The sequence below is a fragment of the Acanthamoeba castellanii genome (assembly GCF_000313135.1).
Source record: "Acanthamoeba castellanii str. Neff unplaced genomic scaffold scf7180000084729, whole genome shotgun sequence".
Taxonomy (NCBI): Eukaryota; Discosea; order Longamoebia; family Acanthamoebidae; genus Acanthamoeba; species Acanthamoeba castellanii.
In genome coordinates this window covers 22,295-42,149 of record NW_004457390.1, presented here as the reverse complement: position 1 = coordinate 42,149, position 19,855 = coordinate 22,295, and the positions used below count along the sequence as shown (strand labels likewise).

Sequence of the window (19,855 nt, the reverse complement as noted above, 5' to 3'; positions counted from 1 at the left end):
CAAATCATCTTCATCTTCACATCTTCCTCATCTTTTCTGCGTCCTATCATTGTAACGATTGTAAAAAACCAACAAGAGAGATGGAGAACCTAGCTGCAACGCCTGAGATGGCCTACTACTGCTTCGAGGTGCTGGAGCATGAACTCGCCATCACGAAGAACGGCGAAGGCAACAAGAAGAGGAAGGGCGCCCCCCTTGCCGCGCCTGACCCCTATGCCTACAACATACCTGATGACATCGAATGGTTTGCCCTCCCTCTGGACTACGTTCTTGCATTAAACATCAAATCATCATTGCCTACGTGCGTCTGCAGCCCCTTGTTCGTGGGGTGGAAGAAGTCGAGCAAGGATGGCAGCGACGAGAGGCTGCGCGGCTGCAAGGGCACCCACGGCACTCTGCCTCTCCACGAAGGCCTCCGCCAGTACGCCTTGCTCAGGTACGTCGTAGCGTCACATCCTCACCCGCCCACACTTCGCGCCAGGCTCACGTTGCGCTCATCGGGACACGCCAATTGGCGTGTGGTCACAGCGCGTTCGATGACAGCCGTTTCAGGCCTGTGACGGAAGACGAGGTCCCTCGCCTGGCCTGCACCGTCAACCTCCTGTTCGCCTTTGAGAAGTGCGATGACTGCTTCGACTGGGAGGTACGGTTGACGCCGTGTGGTCTTGTGTTGTGCGCACATGTGTGTAACACGTCGTGTGCGTGTCGCGTGTGTCGTCTGTCGTGCGCGTGCTGACGTCTGCCTTCTTGCTCGTGTCGTCATAGGTTGGTCCCCACGGCGTGCGCATCGACTTCTACGACAGCAGGAACGTGCAGCGCAGTGCCACCTTCTTGCCCTCGGTCGCCGTTCAGTTCGGTACGCGCCGCCTCGAGGCCTCGAGCCTAGTTGCGGATGACAACCACCGGACAAGGCTGAACGAGACCTGCATCGCTGTACACAGGGTACACCCGCACGCAGACGATCGAGAGGCTGGTGGAGAAGGCCGGCTGCGACGAGCCCCTCACCAAGAAGCTGGTGGCCAAGATCAAGTGCATCCGCTTCCAGGTACGCACAACAGACACCAGAAGAAGAAGAAGAATCAGTTTTTCTTCCTCATGCTCCCCTTCAGCCTGTTGCTAACACGTATGTGATGCTGATGCCCACCCACTCTCTTCTCCTTCTTTCTCTCACAATACAGTCATCAGAGATCCATATTCCGTATGAGGAGTATCTCCAGCACAAGAAGAAGGGCTGAATGGAACGTCAGCATGTGGTTGGAGGAGGTGGAGAAGAGTCATCTCCGCTCAACCAGCTACATGGAGGAGGAGGAGGAGGAGGAGGTAGAAGGTGCCTTGCCGAAACAGCTCGCTGACACAAACCGGTTTCGGTGCTCCCCACCACCGAAACTGTGGAAATCAACGTGTTCAGGGTGGATGGATTTGGATTGTGAATAAAAAGAGCTTTGGGGGTGCAGAACGAGCACACCTTTGTTACTTCGTTCGCATACGTGGCTGTGTTGTACCTACACGCACGCTACAGTATTTTTTTATCTATTGGCCTTCTCCACGTGGGGCGAACTGGTCCACTACCCACTGGCGGACGACTGCTTGGCGTTGGTGTTGGTGTCGCAGATCTGCGGGAATTCGTCTTGGTCGATCAGAAAGATGAAGTCAAAGTCGGCCTGCCAGCGGAGAGAGAGCTCCTGCGCCTGGGCCTGGAGCAAGGTAGGAGTGCGAGTGGTTTAGCGGCGAACTTGGGCTCCAGCAGGCCATGTGCCAAAGAGCGTGGGATCTATCTGGACCCTAAAAATGATGATGCGCTTGGCACCAAGGCTCCGGAATTCCAAAGAACAAGCAAGGCCTGTGGCCCAATGGAAAGGCGTCTGACTACGAATCAGGAGATTCTGGGTTCGACCCCCAGCAGGCCTGAAGCTTCATTTTTTTGTTGATCAAAAGATGTGCTGAAGTAAATGATGGGGTAGGTCCGCTGTTGTGGGCATGCCTGCTTGAGCGCCCATCACCCGGCAATTGCTCGCAGCACAGAACGATGCTATTGACAGCACCTCACTTGGTGTAGCTGGGGCACCACTCCTGCCGGGCCACAAACACGAAAAGCATGGTCATGGGTGAGCCGTCAAACCAAAGGAAGAGGAAGATGGTGGGTGCCGCACAGTTCTGCCGAAAGAAGGGAGAAGAGAGTGGCTGCGGTGAAGGCGTCGCCTGCTCCTGTCGTGTCCACAATCTCGTCTGGGCGGAGACGCTGTGGTGGACAATACCACACCTTGAACCATTCACACGGCTCTGGCCCAGCCTCGGCACACGGCCGTGGCCATACCAAGCGCATCTGTCGAACCAACGAAGTGGTGGCGGTTACGGCCACGCTCTCGGCGCGCGACCACTGGTCGTAGTTGCGGTCGACGAACGCCTCCACCGTGGAGGCTCCTTCATCGCCGAGCTCTGAGCAGCTCTCGGCGTTGGCCTTCTCTATCCACACGCTGCCCTTCTCGCCCAGCGTGGTGACGATGAAGCGCAACCGCGGGTAATCGCTCAAGAGCTGCACCAGGCCGTTGGTGAGGTCGGTGGCTGCTGCGGACGCCGTTGTTCGTTTTTCTCCCCTAGCTCTCTCTGATGTCAGAAGAAGAACGAATACGAAGAAGAACGAAGAAGAGTTATGGCGCCGTTGGGTTGGTGGTTGAATGGTCATCCGTTGGTGGTGAGGTGGAGTGTACCTCGAAAGTACATGGTCGGGAAATGGCTGGACGTGTTGAGCGAGTCCACCACGGGGAGCAAGTCAAACATGCCCTCCCTGACCTTCTCGATATCCATGAGCACCGGTATCGCCCGCTTCCGCGCCTCGAGCGCCACCAGGCGCGCAGCTCGCGGGTGCCTCGAATCCAAAAAGAGCAGACGACAGTCCCTCAGCAGCTCCTCGATTTGCTGGTTGGAAAGAGACAGAGCGCGTGAGGCCAATTGTGTCGTAAGTTTCGTGTGTGTCGTGTGTGTCGTGTGTCGTGCGGCGATGACTGACCGCAGGTTGGAAGAACTCTTCGTCGAGGAAGTCTTCAGAGAGCGGTGTGTGGAGGCACGTGCGGGTCTTGGTGGCCTGGTCCACGATGATGTACGTGAACGGTGACGACACCCTGGTTGGCTCCTCCCTGAGTCAGCGCCCGCAGGCGACACGATACGACACACACGATACAAAGGGATCGAGGGAGTAAGTTACCCCGGCTTGACGACGAGGGACCGAGTGTCGACGCCCTCGTTGCGGAGCTGCTGCACGATGAACCTGCCCCACGCATCGGCGCCCACCTTGGCCAGCGGCCGCGCGGCCACTCCCAGCCGTGCCAGCGCGACCGCGACGTTCCCACAGTTGCCTCCACATTCCACCTGTGTGTCGTGTGTCGTGTGCCGTGTGTTGTGTCGTGTTGTGTGTCGTATGTCGTGTGTGTGTCGTGTGTGTCCATATAAGTGGTCGGAGTTGCAGCACACAGAGCGAGTAGCGCGCCATGACGCAACATGTAGTGGGTTGGGGGGGGGGAGCGAGAAGGCACACCTGGAAGTGTCGTGTGCGGGTCTTGTCGTCGGGTCGCGGGAAGTGGTCGACCACGCCGATGAGGTCCACGCAGCACGAACCCACAGCCACCACCACTGCGGGTGGTGCAGCTTGCGTGTCTTCCATTCCTTTATTTCTCTTCTGGCTGTGTTGGATTATATTTTTTTTAAAATCAAAGAAAAAGGAAATCACAGAAATAGAAGAAAAGAAGATGGAGCTGCAGGGCCTGGACAGGAAGTCGAAGGAGAGGTTTTTTGTGAATGACGCTGCCGACTGGCAACCCGCTGCAGATGCCGAGGGAGACAAGGCCAAGCTGCGCGAAGTGCTGCGGCGAGAGGCGGTGCCGCAGCTCGAAGCGCACATCCAGCGCGTCCTGACCCTGGTCGAGACCAAGTGGCCGCCCTCCACCCGCATCATCGAGTACGTCTACAACACCACACGTTCTATTTTTTTTTCACATCATATAATCTCTCTACACTAACTTGACGTATGCAGGGGACCGTCCGTCTACACAGGCGCGGCCGGGGTGGCGTTGCTGCACCTGCACCTGGGGCACCTGGACCACGCTCGCCAGTATATCAAGACCGCGCTCAGGCTCACACGCGCACGCCATGAGCGCCACCCGTACCTTGCGCCGCGTCCCACGTTAGTATGTTTTTTGGGTTGGCTGATGTCATGACGTGGTGGCTTTCACAGCGACCGGAAGAAGGGGATCAGCTTTGTCACGGGTGACGCCGGCGTCTACGCCGTCGCTGCCGCTATCTACCACGCCCTGGGCCGAACTGAGAAGTCGTGCGTCTTCTGCCCTCCAGCGTGTGTGTGCTGTGTGTGTGTTGTGTACGCACCGATCGATCCCTGACGCGCCGCCACATGACCACCACAATCGATGGGGCATGCAGGAGGCACTACGTGGACCAGGTGGAGGCCATCTCGGCTCAATTTCTCCCCGTGGACAGGCACTGGGGCGAATGGGAGCTGCTCTATGGATGCGCAGGTACCGCGCGAACTTCCCGGACTTGCTTCCTGGCATCGTCCTAATGTTCTATTCTCTTGTTTTTCTGGTGTGCCGGCCAGGCTACATGTACGCGCTCCACTTTGTCAAGCGCTACACGGGCCGGGACATTGCCACGGCCCTGCTAGCCAAGCTGGTGCCGGCGGCTCTGGACTACGGCAAACGGTATATCAGCGTACGCGCAACTCAGAGCCTTGCGGTGCACTCATCATTGACGCATCTCCACCACGCGCAGGTACGCCGCACAGATGCCAAGCGACCGCAACACGCGGCGGCCTCCATTGATGTACGCCTGGCACGAAAAGGAGTACTTGGCCGTCGCGCACGGCCTCAGCGGCATTCTCATGGTTCTGCTGATGCGGCCCGAGCTTCTCGACGGGTGGCGGGACGAGGAGAGCGGCAAGACGGGCCGACTGCTGGTGGAGGAGACGATCCACTGGCTGATCACGACCAAGTTGCCCAGCGGCAACTATCCGACCCGCAGCGACGGTGAAGGTGATCGTCTCGTACAGTGGTGCCACGGCGCACCAGCCATCGGCCTGCTCTTGCACCGCGCTTACGAGGTCTACGGCAAATCAATCTACCTCCACGGTACACCTTTTCCTTTTAATAACAAATAAATAATAAAAATAAATACGAAAAATACTAAATAAGTGCCGTAACTCTGCAGAGGCGGAAGCCGTGTCGGATGTCGTGTGGGCGCGCGGCCTGTTGCGTAAGGGCGTGGGGCTGTGTCACGGCATCTCGGGCAACGCCTTCCTCTTCCTCTACCTGTTCCGGGCCACGCGGAGCGCGAAGTACCTGCACAGGGCCTGGGCGTTCGCCCGGTTCTCCCTCTCGGACGAGTGCGCTAGGGAGGCGTGGAACAAGCCGGACGAGGTACGACGTTGCGCTGTGTGTGCCTGCGTGTCTGACGTGAAACTGACAAGTACGTGGCGCTTGGTACCACGCACGCACGCACCACACGCACAACACGCAACACGCAACACGCAGCCTTACTGCCTCTTCAATGGGCTTGCAGGCTCGGCCTGGTTCAGCGCCGATCTTCTACGCGTGGCGAAGGCTGTCGTGGCACGAGCCGAAGCCCAGCTGGACGAGGCGCTCAACGCCTTTTTCTTTCCCGCCTGCGACGTAGCTTGAACTCTCAGAATAAAATGAGACCGGAAAGGAGAGGAGAGAGGGGTTCAGTTCTTGAGGAAGTAAGTGTGGCTGATGTTGGGCAGGCGAAGTCCGCCGAAGAAGCCCGTGAACGCCCTGCTGCAAGCTTGACGCTCCTTGTAGTGGTCTTCATTGTCACTGAGCCCCTTACTGTTGTGGTGTTTGCGCGTGAGTCTTACATGTCCAGGCTTGTAAAGAGAGAAAGAGAAAGAGAAAGAGAGAGAAAGACTGGTGGCCATCACGATCGTGCAACTTACTTGTGCTTGATAAGGACGGGCTTGATCTGCACATGCACGGGCGGATCCATCTTCGGCTCTGCGGCTGCCGCGACGAAGTTGATGCCGATGTCCTCGCAATTTTGATGCTCATCGACGTGCGCCCTGACTCGGGCCGCCGGGCCGGTGGGCTTGAAGTACTCTCGCATCAAGTCAGTGGGCAGGAACGCCGCGTTGGTGAGGATGGCGTTGAAGCACTTGAGGCCTGTTGACCGGTATACCCAATCCCCGCTATAACCGCTGAAGCGGGCTGTGGGGCCAACGATTGACCTGCGGTGCCTCTGCCAGATCTGAGGGAGCACGAGTGTTACGTGAGAGGCGAGGCGCATGCGAGCGTGCGAGGTGAAAATGAGTGAGCTATACGCGAAAGAGGTAGGTAGCACTTCGGGGTGTAAAAAAGAGGTCATCGTCGTTGGCGAGCACAGCTTCGGTCTTGACCCTGTCGGCCACGGCGAACCTGATTGTGGCATATTCCCCCACCCCAGGTGTGAATGCAATGTGTAGAACGCTGATAGCCCGAGTAATGTCGTGAGTGTTTGTTGTTGTAGTTGTGCCGTACCGGCTGTTGAGTGAGTTGATCGAATCATTGACGAAGGAGATCGGCGTCTTGGTTACACCCAAGCGGCTGACGACGTGGTCCTCGCTGAGCCCGTTCATCACGATGATGATCTCGGCGATGGCGGGCATCCCGTCGTACTCTTGCAGCACCTGCTGCAGCATCGCCATCCGCCGGGCCATGGTGAGGATCACCACGGTGAACTGCTCGCTCAGCTCGGCCTCGCTGAACGCGTGGGTGACCACTTTCCCTGCCTTCCGACCTGCGCCGGTGTTGGTGGAGGGGGTGATGCGGCAGGCTGAGCCCCTGGCTAATTCTACTCGGCGCCGAACCCCGCTACCACCGCAAGGGTCTACTTTTGAGGTTGCGGCTACCAGCAAGCAGGAGCAGCTGTGCCACCCATCGCCGCAAGCAGGTGACGGAGATGTAGAAGGGGAAGGGGATGAAGGTGAAGGTGAAGGAGATGCAGAAGTTAAAGAAGGAGATGAAGAGGGTAAAGATGAAGGAGATGAAGAAGGGGAAGCGGATGAAGAAGGTGAAGGTGAAGGTGAAGGTGAAGGTGAGGCAGAGGGAGAGGGAGAAGGCGAAGGAAAAAAAGATAGGAGTGGAAGAACCCATTTCCACCGGACTGATGCTAAGTGGAACGTAGGCATTGAGGGTGCCGAGTGTGAGAACTATCGCTACGAACAGCTTGAGCTTCTTCATGTCTCACGTACTCGACTCTGTTTTAAGTTGGTTTTTCTGTTATTTTGTTTTTTTTTCTGGGCGGCCCAATTTCCTAAAATGAACTGCGTATCACCCCTATCAGTTTTAGCACCTAAACTAGTTTTGTCATGGGTTTGGATGGTGTTCATGGCAATGTGAAACAGCTTTTGCAAAAAAGTGATAGTGGGTGGTACATCTTCTGCGCGTGGCGAAGGCTGTCGTGGCACAAGACGAAGCCCAGCTGGACGAGTGGCTCGACACCTTTTTCTTTCCCGCCTGCGGCTTAGCTTGAACTCTCTTTTCCGCAATACAGTAATGAGTAAAATGAGACGGAGAGAGGAGAGGAGAGGGGTTCAGTTCTTGAGGAAGTAAGTGTGGCTGATGTTGGGCAGCCCAAGTCCGCCGAAGAAGCCCGTGAACGCCCTGCCGCAAGCTTGACGCTCCTTGTAGTGGTCTTTTTGGTCACTGAGCCCCTTCCTGCAAAGTGTTTGCGCGTGGGTGAGTCTTGATTGTCCATGGCTTGTAAAGAGAGAGAAAGAGAAGAGAGAGAAAGACTGGTGGCCATCACGATGTGCAACTTACTTGTGCTTGATAAGGACGGGCTTGATCTGCACATGCACGGGCGGATCCATCTTCGGCTCTGCGGCTGCCGCGACGAAGTTGATGCCGATGTCCTCGCAATTTTGATGCTCATCGACGTGCGCCCTGACTCGGGCCGCCGGACCGGTGGGCTTGAAGTACTCTCGCATCAAGTCAGTGGGCAGGAACGCCGCGTTGGTGAGGATGGCGTTTAAGCACTGGAGGCGCGACGTCCGGTAGACTTTTTCACCGCTGAAGCGGGCTGTGGGGCCAACGATTGACCTGCGGTGCCTCTGCCAGATCTGAGGGAGCATGAGTGTTAAGTGAGAGGCGAGGCGCATGCGTGCGTGCGTGCGAGCGTGCGAGCGTGAGGCCACTTGTGCATGTGAGTGAGCTATACGCGAAAGAGGTAGGTAGCACTTCGGGGTGTAAAAAAGAGGTCATCGTCGTTGGCGAGCACAGCTTCGGTCTTGACCCTGTCGGCCACGGCGAACCTGATGGTGGCGTGAGTGGTGGAGTGAGTGCAAAAGTGTTGTGAGCTCATAGCCCGAGTGGTGTAGTGAGTGTTTGTTGTCGTTGTACCGGCTGTTGAGCGAGTTGATGGAGTTGTTGAAGAAGGAGATCGGCGTCTTGGTTACACCCAAGCGGCTGACGACGTGGTCCTCGCTGAGCCCGTTCATCACGATGATGATCTCGGCGATGGCGGGCATCCCGTCGTACTCTTGCAGCACCTGCTGCAGCATCGCCATCCGCCGGGCCATGGTGAGGATCACCACGGTGAACTGCTCGCTCAGCTCGGCCTCGCTGAACTCGTGGGAGACCACCTCCCCTGACTTCTGGTCTGCGCCGATGTTGGTGGAGGGGGTGATGTGGCAGGCTGGACCCCTGGCCAACTCCACCGCGCTCCCGACGCCGCTGCCACCGCAAGGGCTTTCTTTTGAGGTGGCGGCCTCCAGCAAGCATGAGCAGCTGTGCCACCCATCGCCGCAAGCAGGAGACGGGGAAGGTGAAGGAGAAGAAGAAGGTGAAGGTGAAGGAGATGCAGAAGTTAAAGAAGGAGATGAAGAGGGTAAAGATGAAGGAGATGAAGAAGCGGAAGCGGTTGAAGAAGGTGAAGGTGAGGCAGAGGGTGAGGGAGAAGGCCAGGAAAAAAAGATAGAAGTGGTAGACACCATTTCCACCGGACTGGGGGTAAGTGGAACGTAGGCATTGAGGGCGCCGAGCGCGAGAACTATCGCTACGAACAGCTTGAGCTTCTTCATGTCTCGTCGAAGAATGACATGTACTCGACTCTCAGGGTCAAACCTATCTCCTAAAATCGGTGCGCTCCGCTGAGAAAAACTGAGAAATGCTGGTTTTTGGACTATTTACAATAATCAACACCTCAATCGGTGCAGCAGCCGACTTGCAAGTCGTGACGTAAGCAAAGGGGAGCAGCCTCAGTAGCGGGCGCTGTCAGTCGGCCAGGCGCCGTCGTAGTCCCTCACCAGCCTGAGGAACTCCTCCCGCTTCCTCCGCGCCTCTTCGGCCTTGGCGTCGTAGACTGGCGGCCTCCCCACCTCGGGCCTGCCGGCAGGGGGATGATAGTTGCGCGGGTCGAACATGGCCACGAACCGCCTCCTCTCCTCTTCCTCTCGCTGCCTCCTCCACTCGTCGTGGGCATTCACGCTCATCGTGTCTGAAAATCGTGTTGCTTGCAGTCGTGATTGTTGTGGTTGTTGGGTAGTTGTGGTTGGTGTTGGTGTTGTTGCTAGCGGTTGTGATTAGGTGCTTTGGTTTTGCTGTGTGCTCTTGCCTTGTTGTGGTCGTTGTGGTTGTTGTAGCTGGCTCCCTGCAGAGTCCACTTGAAATCCAACTCGGTGCTCGGACCACGGGGCGATCACAGCGCGCTGGATTCTACGGCCTCTTGCCCCAACCGACACGGCGCCTGCCGGTCAGACAGATCTTCGGGATTGGCTGGAATTTTAGGAGTTAAGGCGAAGTTGTTACCATAAACACACCGCAATTGCCGTTGGTGCAACATCCCGACAACCATTGGCTAAAAAGTTTGTAATGGAAGCAACAACAGCAAAGCAACGGAGGTCACGCCGTCCGCACGAGGAGGCTGCTGTTGGCGATGAGGGTGCGCGCCAGCACTTCCTTCTCCGCCCAGGTCTCCAGCGGCACATCGCCCAGCTTGATCCACTCGTCGGCGTTGAGCAGGATAAACTCGATGCCCAGCGCAGACTGCGATTCATGTGTGCGGTCGTATGCGTGTGCGGTGTGCGTCAGACACGAGTGGCGAGCGCCAAGAATGCAGTAGCGAGCTGAAGAAGAAGAAGAAGAAGGCGTACGTCGAGAGGGAACTCGAGGGACTGGGGCTGCTTGGCGTCGTAGGTGCGCGGATTGCCTGCGGCGTAGTAGAGCACCGCTGCTTCTTCCTCCACCACCAGCCGCTGCGCTTCCCTCCGCAGCAGCTTCACCTCCGTCGTCTCCGTGAGCTGCCTCACCGCCAACACCAGATATATTAGTATTATAAATAAATAAATAAATAATATATTGAACGCAAAAAGAGGGCGAACCTGGGCCTCCTTGCTGCGGGCCAGCGCGAGGCGCTCGTCGGCGGAGAGGAAGGGCGGGAGGCAGTTGTGGATGTACTGGATGCCCATACGGTCAGCCGCCAAATCCACCGGCATCGCCTGCCAACGCAGTCTCAGAAAGAGACCTCGCGATCAGCCTTTCTCACTCATTTCCACGGCACGACACGACACATGACACACGACACGACACACGACACACGACACGACACACAAAGGGGCGGCGAGAGAGGTACCGCCAGAACACCCTCCAGGAGCTGCTTGTAAGATTCCAGGAATGTGCCTCGCTCCTCGCGCAGAGCCTGCGCGATGATTGAGTGCGGGTGTGTGTCGTGTCAGTGTGTCGTGTGGCCGCGCAAGGCCGTGCGGGAGTGTGTGTGTGTGGTTCCTCGTGTACCCGCAGTTTCGACTTGCCCGTGCCCAGGAATTGGCCGTACTGGCGCGGCAGGGAGGAAATGAGCCCAAACTCCTCCTCGGCGACCTCGATACCACGCGGCACCATCTTCTCCAGAAGGTCGAGCCAGGAGCAGCACTGCGCCGTCGAGACTGTCAGATGCAACGAGTGCGTGTCCTCTTCAGTCGCCACCGCCTGTCGACATCAGTGCACATACGACACACGACACACGACACACGACGACACACGACACACAGTGAGCGAGACACACGGAGCGGGGTAAATAGATCTGGGTGCACACCTGGTGAATCCAGCCGCGAGGGAAGTAGAGGAAGTCGCCGGCGTGCAGTACGACGTCCATCACCACCGCGCCGATCTCGCTCTGCTCGAAATTGCCTGCGTTCATAAATCGAGCACGCGGTGAGTAAGCACTGCCAATGGATCGTATGCATGCGGTGCGGTGCGGTGCACTGTGATGTGCGGGAGTGCGGTACGGGAGGAGAAGCGGGGCAGGGTCGAGGGCTCGTCCAGGGGCGCGTAGAGACGCCACCTCTTGCTGCCCTCCAGCTGCAGAACGAACGCTTCGATGTCGTCTGCGCAGACACACCGTCACGACCCACGACACAACACGACCAACGACACGACCAACGAAACGTTGAGTTTGGGACTCGCAGGATTGGGCAATTGGCTAAAGGAAAAAAGAAATCGAACCGTAGTGCGGAGAGAAGCCCTGCGTGGAGGCCGGGGTGAGGTACACGTTGGCGCCCATCCCGTACCCGAAGTATTCCTGGCATCACACACACACGACGACGACGACGACGACACAACACGACGTCAGCCAACACCGGCTGACTGTTTGAGAGTCTAGAGGGAGAGGGCACCTGCAGTCCCTCGAGGACCGCCCACACGCCGTCGCAGTAGGTGGCCGGGTTGAGCATGCGCACCGAACAACCCTCCTGCAGGAACGAAGGAGACGTTCATCAAAAGGAAGGTAAGCCACTACTACGAACTCGCCAGACTGACCAACAAGCAGTACTTGACGACGCGGGGGCTTCTCGCCGCACCTTGAAAAACTGCTGGACCGTTTCCGGGTCGGCGCGACCGGCCGGGTTGTGCGTCTTCCGCTTGCCGTCTGCGAGAAGAAGAAGAAGAAGAAGAGAGTTTTCAACTCTCCGGCCGGTGAAACAATAGGAGCTGGAGGTGGTCGATACCTTGGTAGGAGGTGATGTCGAGGTTCCGCGTGAACTGGATGTCGAACTTTTCCAGCAGGCCCCTGGTCAGGTCATCCTTGCTGATCAGCCCAGCGTAGTAGTCTGGCAGACCGCACGTCACGCACGACACACGCACACGCACGACGCGATGATGAGCACGAAGTGTTGGCAGCGCAATGTTGGGGTGGAGAGACGGGGAGCGAACCCTTGTCCTGGCGGCGCTGGATGAGAAGGGGCGCCTGCTCCCAGTACTTGTCGAAGAACTCGTCGGCCGTCATCCCGCCGCCCATCATCCACTCAAACAGCTGCCGGTCGCGCTTGCCGGCCCACCCGAAGCTCGCCGGCGCCTTCTCCTTGCCCTTGCCCTTGCCCTGCGACGCAGCGGCCAGATCGCTGCCGACGGCATTGTTGTCGTCTTGCTTGGCAGTTGGGGCCTCGGCCTCGTCGGCCGGCGCGACCTCCTCGTCGATGTCCATCTCGTACAAGCGGCCCTTGCGCAGCATCCAGCCAAAGATAGAATACCTAGGCCTGTGTGTCGTGTCGTGCGTGTCGTGCGTGTCGCGTGTGTCGTGTACAATTGTGTGAGGCCAACGCACGCGCATATCAATAGGGGTAAATCGGGAGCGCGCGCGTACCGGGTGCCTGTGACGGGCGTCACGACGTGGTCGCGCGGCACGTTGAAGGCGACGAGTGAGTTGAACTCCGGCACGTAGGTCTTCCCGCCTTCAAGGTCCTCTAGCAGGCCTGACAATCGACGTTGAAGGTGAATACCACTCCGACACAACCAAAATAGCGGTGTGAGTGGTGCGAAGCGCGTCGCGTACCGCCGTACTCCTCCTTCCAGTCGTCGGTGAGGTAGTAGATCACAGCCAGTTCGCGCGAGTAGACCTCGTCGTCAATCGTTTTGAAGGCCCTTGGCGCAGGGTGTGAGCCGACGGAGAATAGAAGAAGAAGAAGAAGAAGAAGAAGAGCGTACTTGTCATCGTGCGCGGCGATGTGGTCCCCGCCCAAGTAGCGCGCGGCCTGGAAGCTGTTCTCGATCACGTCTTCGAGATCTGTCGCGATGCCAGAGGCATGAGCGTGCGCCGTGTGGCGGGGAAGCGAGGTGGTTGAACGCTTAAGCGCGGTGTACCGTTGTCATCTTTTCGCTGCCTCTTCTCGGCCTTGAGCAGCTGCTGCGAGAAGATGCCCAATATCGCATCGCTGTTGGGGAACACTATTGAACGGAGTATCCGACGGCACAGAAACCAGCGGTGAGTGAATACGAGTCGCACGCAGCACCGCACGCACGCACACGCACACACGCGCACCACACCGTACCTCGGGAAGACATGAAACGGTGCTGGGCGTTGTTGTAGGTTGTGGGGTCGGCAGGGTCGTACTCGGCCTTGGATTCGAGCCACTCCTCTGTTTTCCGGCGAACAAGCCAGAGAGTTGCGCGCCAATGAGCGTTAAGTACCACTTAACCCGCAGCCAGACGTATTATGTATATATATATATATATTTCTATAACTTACATACCTTTCGTCATGTTCTCAAAGGTGTGGAGTATGCGGCGCGCAACGGGCTCCGGCAGGAAATTGGAGATCTTGAGTAGGCCTGTGCGTACGTGTGTGCGATGTCGTCACGACCAGCGAATAATGCGACACACGACACACATGCCACGTGGCTTACCTCCATTCTGGTTCACTCGCTCGCGCAGGTCATCGTACTGCGACATCCAATCGCCCAGGTCGAAGTGCAACCGTCCGTAGAGCGACGCTTTCCTAAAATGCCGCAATGATGAGGATGATGATGATGATGATGAAAGGAGCGTGTGAGTGTGCGCAGGCGGCACACGTACGCGAACTTATCAGCGGCGGAGTCGATCCACTGCGAGATCTTGAATCTGCCCTCGCCCGAGTCGAGGTCCAACACGCTGCCGAACAGTTCGCTCACCTGCTCCAGGAAGCTGTCGCGCCTGGGGTCGTCCTATACGTTTGTCAAAAACAAAAATAGCGTCCACACATTCACAATAACACACGTCAGACTGTGAATGATGGCACGTTCTTCACGAGAGAATTGTTATTATTTATTTAGTTATATAGTTATTCTTATTATCGATACGTACCTCCTTGTCGGAGTGGACCAAGCCCATATACTGCTGGTAGCCCATGGGTAGGGTCTTGCGCGCCTGCGAGGTATTGAAGGAATGTTAGTTATTTTGTTTTAATGTTGCGAAGAGAAACAGGTAGGGCAGTTGAATGTGGCGATGTATACCTCGATATTCTCCTTCTCCAGGCACTGCATGCCGGAGGCGATCGTGTCCTTGAACATCTGACTCCACGTTGTCCTCTTGCTCGGCGCCAGGAGGACGTGAAGCGAGTGTTTGTTCGCCTCGGCCGAAGTCGACGATGATGAAGACGATGACGAAGTGGAGGACCCGCTGTGGATGGGAGTCAAGGTGAAGGCCATTTGCTTGGGGATGTAGGCAAGGTCCCCGGCTAGGAGCGTGTACTCGTCCACTTCCTCCACCATCTCGCTCGGGTCCATGTCCTCTCCATCTTGTTCATCATCATCGTCTTCTTTCTCTTCTTCGTCTTCGTCGCCCTCATCGCTCTGACGCGCGGGCTTCTCTGTATGATGAGCGTTACATCAGCAGGCGAAACGAGTACGACACGCACACGCGCACACCACCACACACACCACCACCACCACCACACACCACACACCAGAGACCGCCGTAGAGACTGTGCCCTTCCCAGAGCAGCTATCGGTGCACACACGACACGACACGACACGACACGACACGACACGACACATGTACACATGTACACACACTCCGCAGAGTGTCGCTCCGTACTGTAAAAGACTTTGAGGAGCTGTGCGCCCTCGCACTGAAACACGAAGATGTCGACAGGCAGTTCCTCGCGCTGGTCGGCCGGCGACGGCGCTGACGATGTGGAAAACAACGACGATGATGACGACGATTCAAGAGACGCGTTGGTAGCGGCGGGGAACGGCGAAGGCGTGGTAGCCGCCGGAATGTCGAACGTGATCGACGAGGGAACAGTGAGATTGGAGAAGTCGAACGACAGAGAAGCAGGTGCTGCCGAAGACGGTGACGACGATGAAGACGACGACGAGACGTTGAAAAGAGATGAAGCCGACGTGGTGGCGGAGGTGGGAATGGTGAGGTTGGAGAAGTCAAACGCCGGAGCAGACGACGCGGAAGCGGAAGACGAAGAGGGCGGGACGGGGGCGAGGACGAGCTCGAGGGAGGAGCCGGAGGCGCCCCAGAAGGCGTCAGTGAGCGCAAGAAGACGGCCGAGCGATGGCACAAACGACGCAAAGTTGAAAAAGCGGACCTGCACGTCCACACGTTGCGCACATCGCCACAAACGTCAGTTCCCCGTGCCGCATGTTTCGTGTGTCGTGTGTGTTGTGTCGAACCGTGTGGCCCTTGTTGACAAACGCGTAGACAGCGTCGGCGCTCACTTGCATCTTGCGCGAAGGCAGGCCTGTGTTTATTTAACATATAGATTTTATTGTTGGATAAAATATTTATTTATTTATCAATCTGTATAAAAAAAAATAAAAAAACAAATATCTTTAAATCGACGACGTACCTTGCGTGCGCGGACAGGAGCCAGGCCTGGGCAGAACGAGAACGTCGTCCTTGAAGATCTTGCCTTGGTGGGCGCCGTCGTTCAAGATGTCCCGCAGCTGACCGTGCCAGTCCCCAAACACGTTCATCTTCACGAAATCGGCGGAGCTGCCACCGTCCTCACCGTTGCCATCCTCCTCTTCATCTTCATTCTCGTTGTTTGCCACCAGCACCTGCTTGCCCTCGAATTCCTCTTCAAACTCCTGGACGCTCAGCGGTGCCAGCATGCGGGCAAAGAATGCCTCCGCCTCCTCTCGAGATGGCAGCGCCAGCGCCGACTCGAACAGTCCATAGAGCTGCTCACCGCCGGCGGCGGCGGCCTTCTCCGCATCCTTCTTGTGCCGCTTCATATCCCCGGATGAAGATGAAGATGAAGATTTCGCGCCGCTGCGCTGGCCCCGCTTGTTGGCGGCTGGAATGGCCCACCTTCTCTTCATGAACACTGCCGAGGACTTGAGATCCACAACACTCCCTTTGGACAGAGCAGGTGAAAAATGAAAAGAAATGGGCGGTTGATGAAAAATACTAATAATTATTGTGTTATGCTTCCAGCACAATTACATGAAAATTCGAGGCATGGTGAGCTTCTGGTCCTCTGTCTCCCCCTTGTCACCCTACCCTATGTGTTGGACTGTAAGGGAACATACCTATACTGGGTACATGCTGTACTTGATGTGCACCACCTGGTGATACAGTTGCCCCATTATTGATGTGTGCCCATGCCCTGGAGCAAAGTGCTTTGGACCACTAAGTCAGTTGGTGGCTATGCACAACACCCTGCCACCTGACTTTGTTGGGACCACCAAGATAGTGGACGTACTTTGCTTTTCTATGACCCCAGGTATGCAAAGCACGCACTGCGATTTTGCGTTGGCATAGTTTGGAGGCGTGCTCCTAAAACGGTCGTCTTACAGAGCGCCAGGAGGTCAACCAAAGAGAAAGGGTCCGCACTTGCGTGTACCCGCGCCCGCGGCTTGCCGCTGCGTTGTGCAACGGAGGTTTAGTTCTCTGTATTGCCCTCTTGTAGAAAGGAACTAACGGACACAACCTCCAAGCGCTGAAAGAAGCACGCAAGCCACAGAAAGGACATCGCTCGAAGAAGAAGAAGAAGAACGAGAGCGAAAACAAACAGAGAAGGGCACCCAAAGCATGAGCGGGAAAGAGTATTACAATTTTTTGGTCCTCGGGGCGGAGGCGACGGGCAAGACTTGCCTGTGCTCCTGCTTCTCCCGCGGCCTCTTCCTCGACCAACACGTACCCACAATCGATGTATTCCCTCCCCTCCTCCCCTTTTTGTGTTTGTCGTGCATCTATGGCTTGTATCGTGCCGCCTGGTACTTGTCGGGCTTTGCTGTTTTTAACTCATTTTATTATCATTTTATTTCCGGCGGACCAGGATGAATACAAGAAGACCATCACATACGGCACCGAGGTGGACCTCACCATAGCCGACCTTGGCGGCTGGTTCGCTCTCCCTTCCCCTTGCCCTTCCTTTTTTTTTTTGGTGTCGTGTTTTATTTCATTTGTTGCAACCCGATTGGGTGTAAGCTTACGAAGGGCGGAAACCGGTCAAATACATGTCATTCCATGGGGCAGGCATATCGACAGTGTGGACCAGGACTGTTTGCAGCGTATCAAATGGGCACAGGGCATCGTGCTGGTGTATGATATCACCAACCCGAGCACCCTCCAGTTGCTCAGCGAGATCAAGACCAAAGTCGACCAGGTCAAGGACATCAAGTGCGCCGCTATCTCCCTTTCCTCCTTCGCTCTTTTTTTATTTTTCACTTTCGTTCTTTCTATCTCCGGTATGCTGACAAGTGGTCTACTGAACGCTTGTGCGAAGGTCGACCGACGAGTTCAAGCTGCCGACGATCGTGGTGGGCACCAAGGCCGATCTCGAGCACGCTCGGGCCGTCACCGGCAGCGAGCTCAAGAAGTGGGCCGACGAGCACGGCGTCAGCTACTACACCGAGGTACACCGCCTCGACCTCGCTAAGCCGTCACCATGAAACATGTTTTGCTGACGTCACCATGACACGCACGCAACACGACGAACGACACGACACACGCCATCAGGTGGGACTCAGCCAGGACGTGTATAGCGCGAAGGAGGTGTTTGTGCGGTTGATCGGCGAGATCCGCGCCCAGGAGCAGGCCAAGAAGGACGCCAGAGCTGCGCCCAAGACACCCGAGAGCGGCGAGAAGCGCAAGGTATAGACCTTTCGCGGCCCCACCACCGCGCAGTCGTCGTTTAGCTCCGAGCGTGCACGCTCAGTCATGGCTGACGCTCTGTCGCGTCGCGTCGCGTTCGTTCTTTCGTGCGTGCATGCAGAGCCTGATATCTCCGCGCAGTATGTTGTCGTTGCGCAAGCGCGGCCAGACCGTGTCGCAGACGGACAACAATGCGCCCAGCAAGACGCCCGAGGAGGAGTCCGGCGCTGCGGCCGGCGCCAGCGCCAGCGCCGCGACCGAGGCCGTGAACAACAACCAGGAGAATGAGCAGAAGGAGAACGAGAAGGAGAAAGATAAGGAGAAAGAGAAAGAAATGAAGAAGGAGCAGAAGGAGAAGGAGAAGGAGGTGAAGAAGCAGCTCAAGGAGCAGAAGGCCAAGGAGAAGGAAGAGAAGGAGCGACAGAAGCGCGAGCAGAAGGACAGGCAGAAGGCCGAGAAGCTGATTGAGAAGGAGAAGAAGGAGCAGGAAAAGCTCGAGAAAGAGAAGGAGAAGCTGCAGCAACAGCAGCAGCAGCAGGCCAAGCAGGTCGAGGCAGCGGTGATCAATGCCGCCGCCGGCGAAGCGGCCCCGGCGGCCGAGGCTGCACCGGCGGTGGTGGTTGTCACGCCCACGGACAGCCTCGAGATACCGGCGGTGACGGTGACGACGTCCGAGCAGGAGACCACGCCCGGCTCCGACACCGCCGAGACGCCGACCCAGCCCGACACGACCGAGGCCTCGACCGACTCGCAGTCGCCGGTCAGGCAGGAGGAGGGCGACGTTGAGGGCGAGAAGAAGGAGAAGGAGAAGAAGGAGCGACGGAAGCGCCGCGAGACGATCGCTGCGCTGCTCTCGCCGCGCAGGAATTCGGTGAGCAGCGGCACGCACGCGAAGGAGTCGGGCTCGGTCATCGCACCACCGAGCGAGGGCTCGATGAGCGACAACTTCGAGGTGGTCCACGAGGGCCTGGTCTCGCCCCGCGGCGAGGGCGCAGAGACCCTGCGCGAGAAGAAGAAGGGCCGGCTCAGCATCAAGCGCTTCCGACGCAGCGAGATCTTTCCCAAGGCCATGGGCGCCAGAAGCCAGAGCGAAGAAGAAGGGTTCGTGCGTGTGTCATGTGTGTCGTGTCGTGTTGTTGGTCGTGTCGTGTCGTGTCGTGTCGTGTCGTGTCGTGTCGTGCGGTGAGTTTTGGAGAAGAAGGCTCACACGTCGCCGTTCTATAGAGTGGGAAGCACGATCACGCCCCAGGTGCAGTTCCTGCGGGTGACCAAGCCGCTCGACGCGCTAGCTGACAACTACAAGATCTCGCCGGTCGGCGCCGAGTCGCCGGTCTTGTCCGCCGACCCGAGCGCACCGGCCACGCCCGTGAGCCACCCGCACCTCGCCGTCCACGTCACCCCCTCGCCCGCGACCGCAGCAGTCGTCGCACATGTCGCCGCGCATGCGCTCGCCGTCGTTCCGCAGCGCGCCCGCCAAGCCGCTGCCGACCACACCTGGCATGGGCCAGCACCCCGCGCCGTCACGCCAGCCTCTGCCCTCCCTGCCCATCGTCAAGACGCCGTCGGCATCGTCGACCACTTCGCACACGGCGCCCATGCCGGCGATCGAGGTCGTGGGCGAGCCCGCACCGGTGACGTCGTCGGGCGCGGTGACGTTCGACTTCCCCAACCTGGAGGACCTGCCCATCTTCCAGGACCTCTTCCCGCCGCCGACCCACCTCGGACCTCCGCCGGCTCCGCCGACCACCCAGGCCGCCGGTGGCGCTCCCTCTGCAAGCGGGGCTGGTGGGGTAATGTGCTGATCCTCGTTTTTCATTCTTTCCTTACTCTGTCGTTTTCGTTCTTTGCATTCACCTTCTCTCTTTCTCTCTCTCGCTCGAGTCTTATTTATTGCTGATCCCAGCGTCGCCATTCACCCCACCACTGCACACCACCATCACTCCACACTTTTGCTGTATCTGTTGTTTCGTTATCCCAATAAGAAATAGCTTTGCCTC

General features: G+C 57.5%; 6 protein-coding genes and 1 pseudogene across 6 annotated transcripts; 3 read left to right on the top strand and 4 right to left on the bottom strand.

Moving 5' to 3' along the window:
- Positions 1–80: 80 nt before the first annotated feature.
- Positions 81–1,235, top strand: ACA1_163460 (uncharacterized protein; the record flags this gene model as incomplete). Its single annotated transcript, XM_004337483.1, has 6 exons — positions 81–244; positions 314–436; positions 529–643; positions 766–856; positions 942–1,045; positions 1,179–1,235. The coding sequence occupies 6 exons, from the start codon at positions 81–83 to the stop codon at positions 1,233–1,235; spliced, it is 654 nt and encodes a 217-aa protein (XP_004337531.1).
- Positions 1,236–2,043: 808 nt separating this feature from the next.
- Positions 2,044–3,658, bottom strand: ACA1_163450 (pfkBtype carbohydrate kinase family protein; the record flags this gene model as incomplete). Its single annotated transcript, XM_004337482.1, has 6 exons — positions 2,044–2,070; positions 2,360–2,565; positions 2,709–2,916; positions 3,008–3,134; positions 3,203–3,366; positions 3,533–3,658. The coding sequence occupies 6 exons, from the start codon at positions 3,656–3,658 to the stop codon at positions 2,044–2,046; spliced, it is 858 nt and encodes a 285-aa protein (XP_004337530.1).
- Positions 3,659–3,743: 85 nt separating this feature from the next.
- On the top strand, positions 3,744–5,684 carry ACA1_163440 (tetratricopeptide repeat domain containing protein; the record flags this gene model as incomplete). The annotated part of the gene is made up of 8 exons (XM_004337481.1): positions 3,744–3,972; positions 4,048–4,156; positions 4,229–4,324; positions 4,432–4,526; positions 4,607–4,709; positions 4,780–5,135; positions 5,215–5,423; positions 5,538–5,684. 8 exons carry the CDS (start codon positions 3,744–3,746, stop codon positions 5,682–5,684), a joined length of 1,344 nt encoding a protein of 447 aa, XP_004337529.1.
- Positions 5,685–5,728: 44 nt separating this feature from the next.
- On the bottom strand, positions 5,729–9,079 carry ACA1_163430 (annotated as a pseudogene).
- Positions 9,080–9,256: 177 nt separating this feature from the next.
- Positions 9,257–9,490, bottom strand: ACA1_163420 (uncharacterized protein; the record flags this gene model as incomplete). The annotated part of the gene is made up of 1 exon (XM_004337480.1): positions 9,257–9,490. The coding sequence occupies one exon, from the start codon at positions 9,488–9,490 to the stop codon at positions 9,257–9,259; it is 234 nt and encodes a 77-aa protein (XP_004337528.1).
- A 409-nt stretch (positions 9,491–9,899) lies between these two features.
- On the bottom strand, positions 9,900–16,081 carry ACA1_163410 (cupin superfamily subfamily protein; the record flags this gene model as incomplete). Its single annotated transcript, XM_004337479.1, has 25 exons — positions 9,900–10,043; positions 10,151–10,297; positions 10,379–10,495; positions 10,630–10,695; positions 10,791–10,925; positions 11,089–11,183; positions 11,282–11,380; positions 11,499–11,574; positions 11,669–11,743; positions 11,852–11,919; positions 11,999–12,100; positions 12,204–12,526; positions 12,634–12,742; positions 12,823–12,911; positions 12,975–13,053; positions 13,131–13,214; positions 13,319–13,405; positions 13,520–13,597; positions 13,673–13,764; positions 13,842–13,969; positions 14,109–14,171; positions 14,258–14,613; positions 14,841–15,345; positions 15,431–15,498; positions 15,607–16,081. The coding sequence occupies 25 exons, from the start codon at positions 16,079–16,081 to the stop codon at positions 9,900–9,902; spliced, it is 3,660 nt and encodes a 1,219-aa protein (XP_004337527.1).
- Positions 16,082–16,793: 712 nt separating this feature from the next.
- Positions 16,794–19,660, top strand: ACA1_163400 (Ras family protein; the record flags this gene model as incomplete). The annotated part of the gene is made up of 8 exons (XM_004337478.1): positions 16,794–16,898; positions 17,041–17,108; positions 17,241–17,384; positions 17,491–17,620; positions 17,739–17,858; positions 17,980–18,959; positions 19,083–19,251; positions 19,277–19,660. 8 exons carry the CDS (start codon positions 16,794–16,796, stop codon positions 19,658–19,660), a joined length of 2,100 nt encoding a protein of 699 aa, XP_004337526.1.
- Between the last annotated feature and the right edge of the window lie 195 nt (positions 19,661–19,855).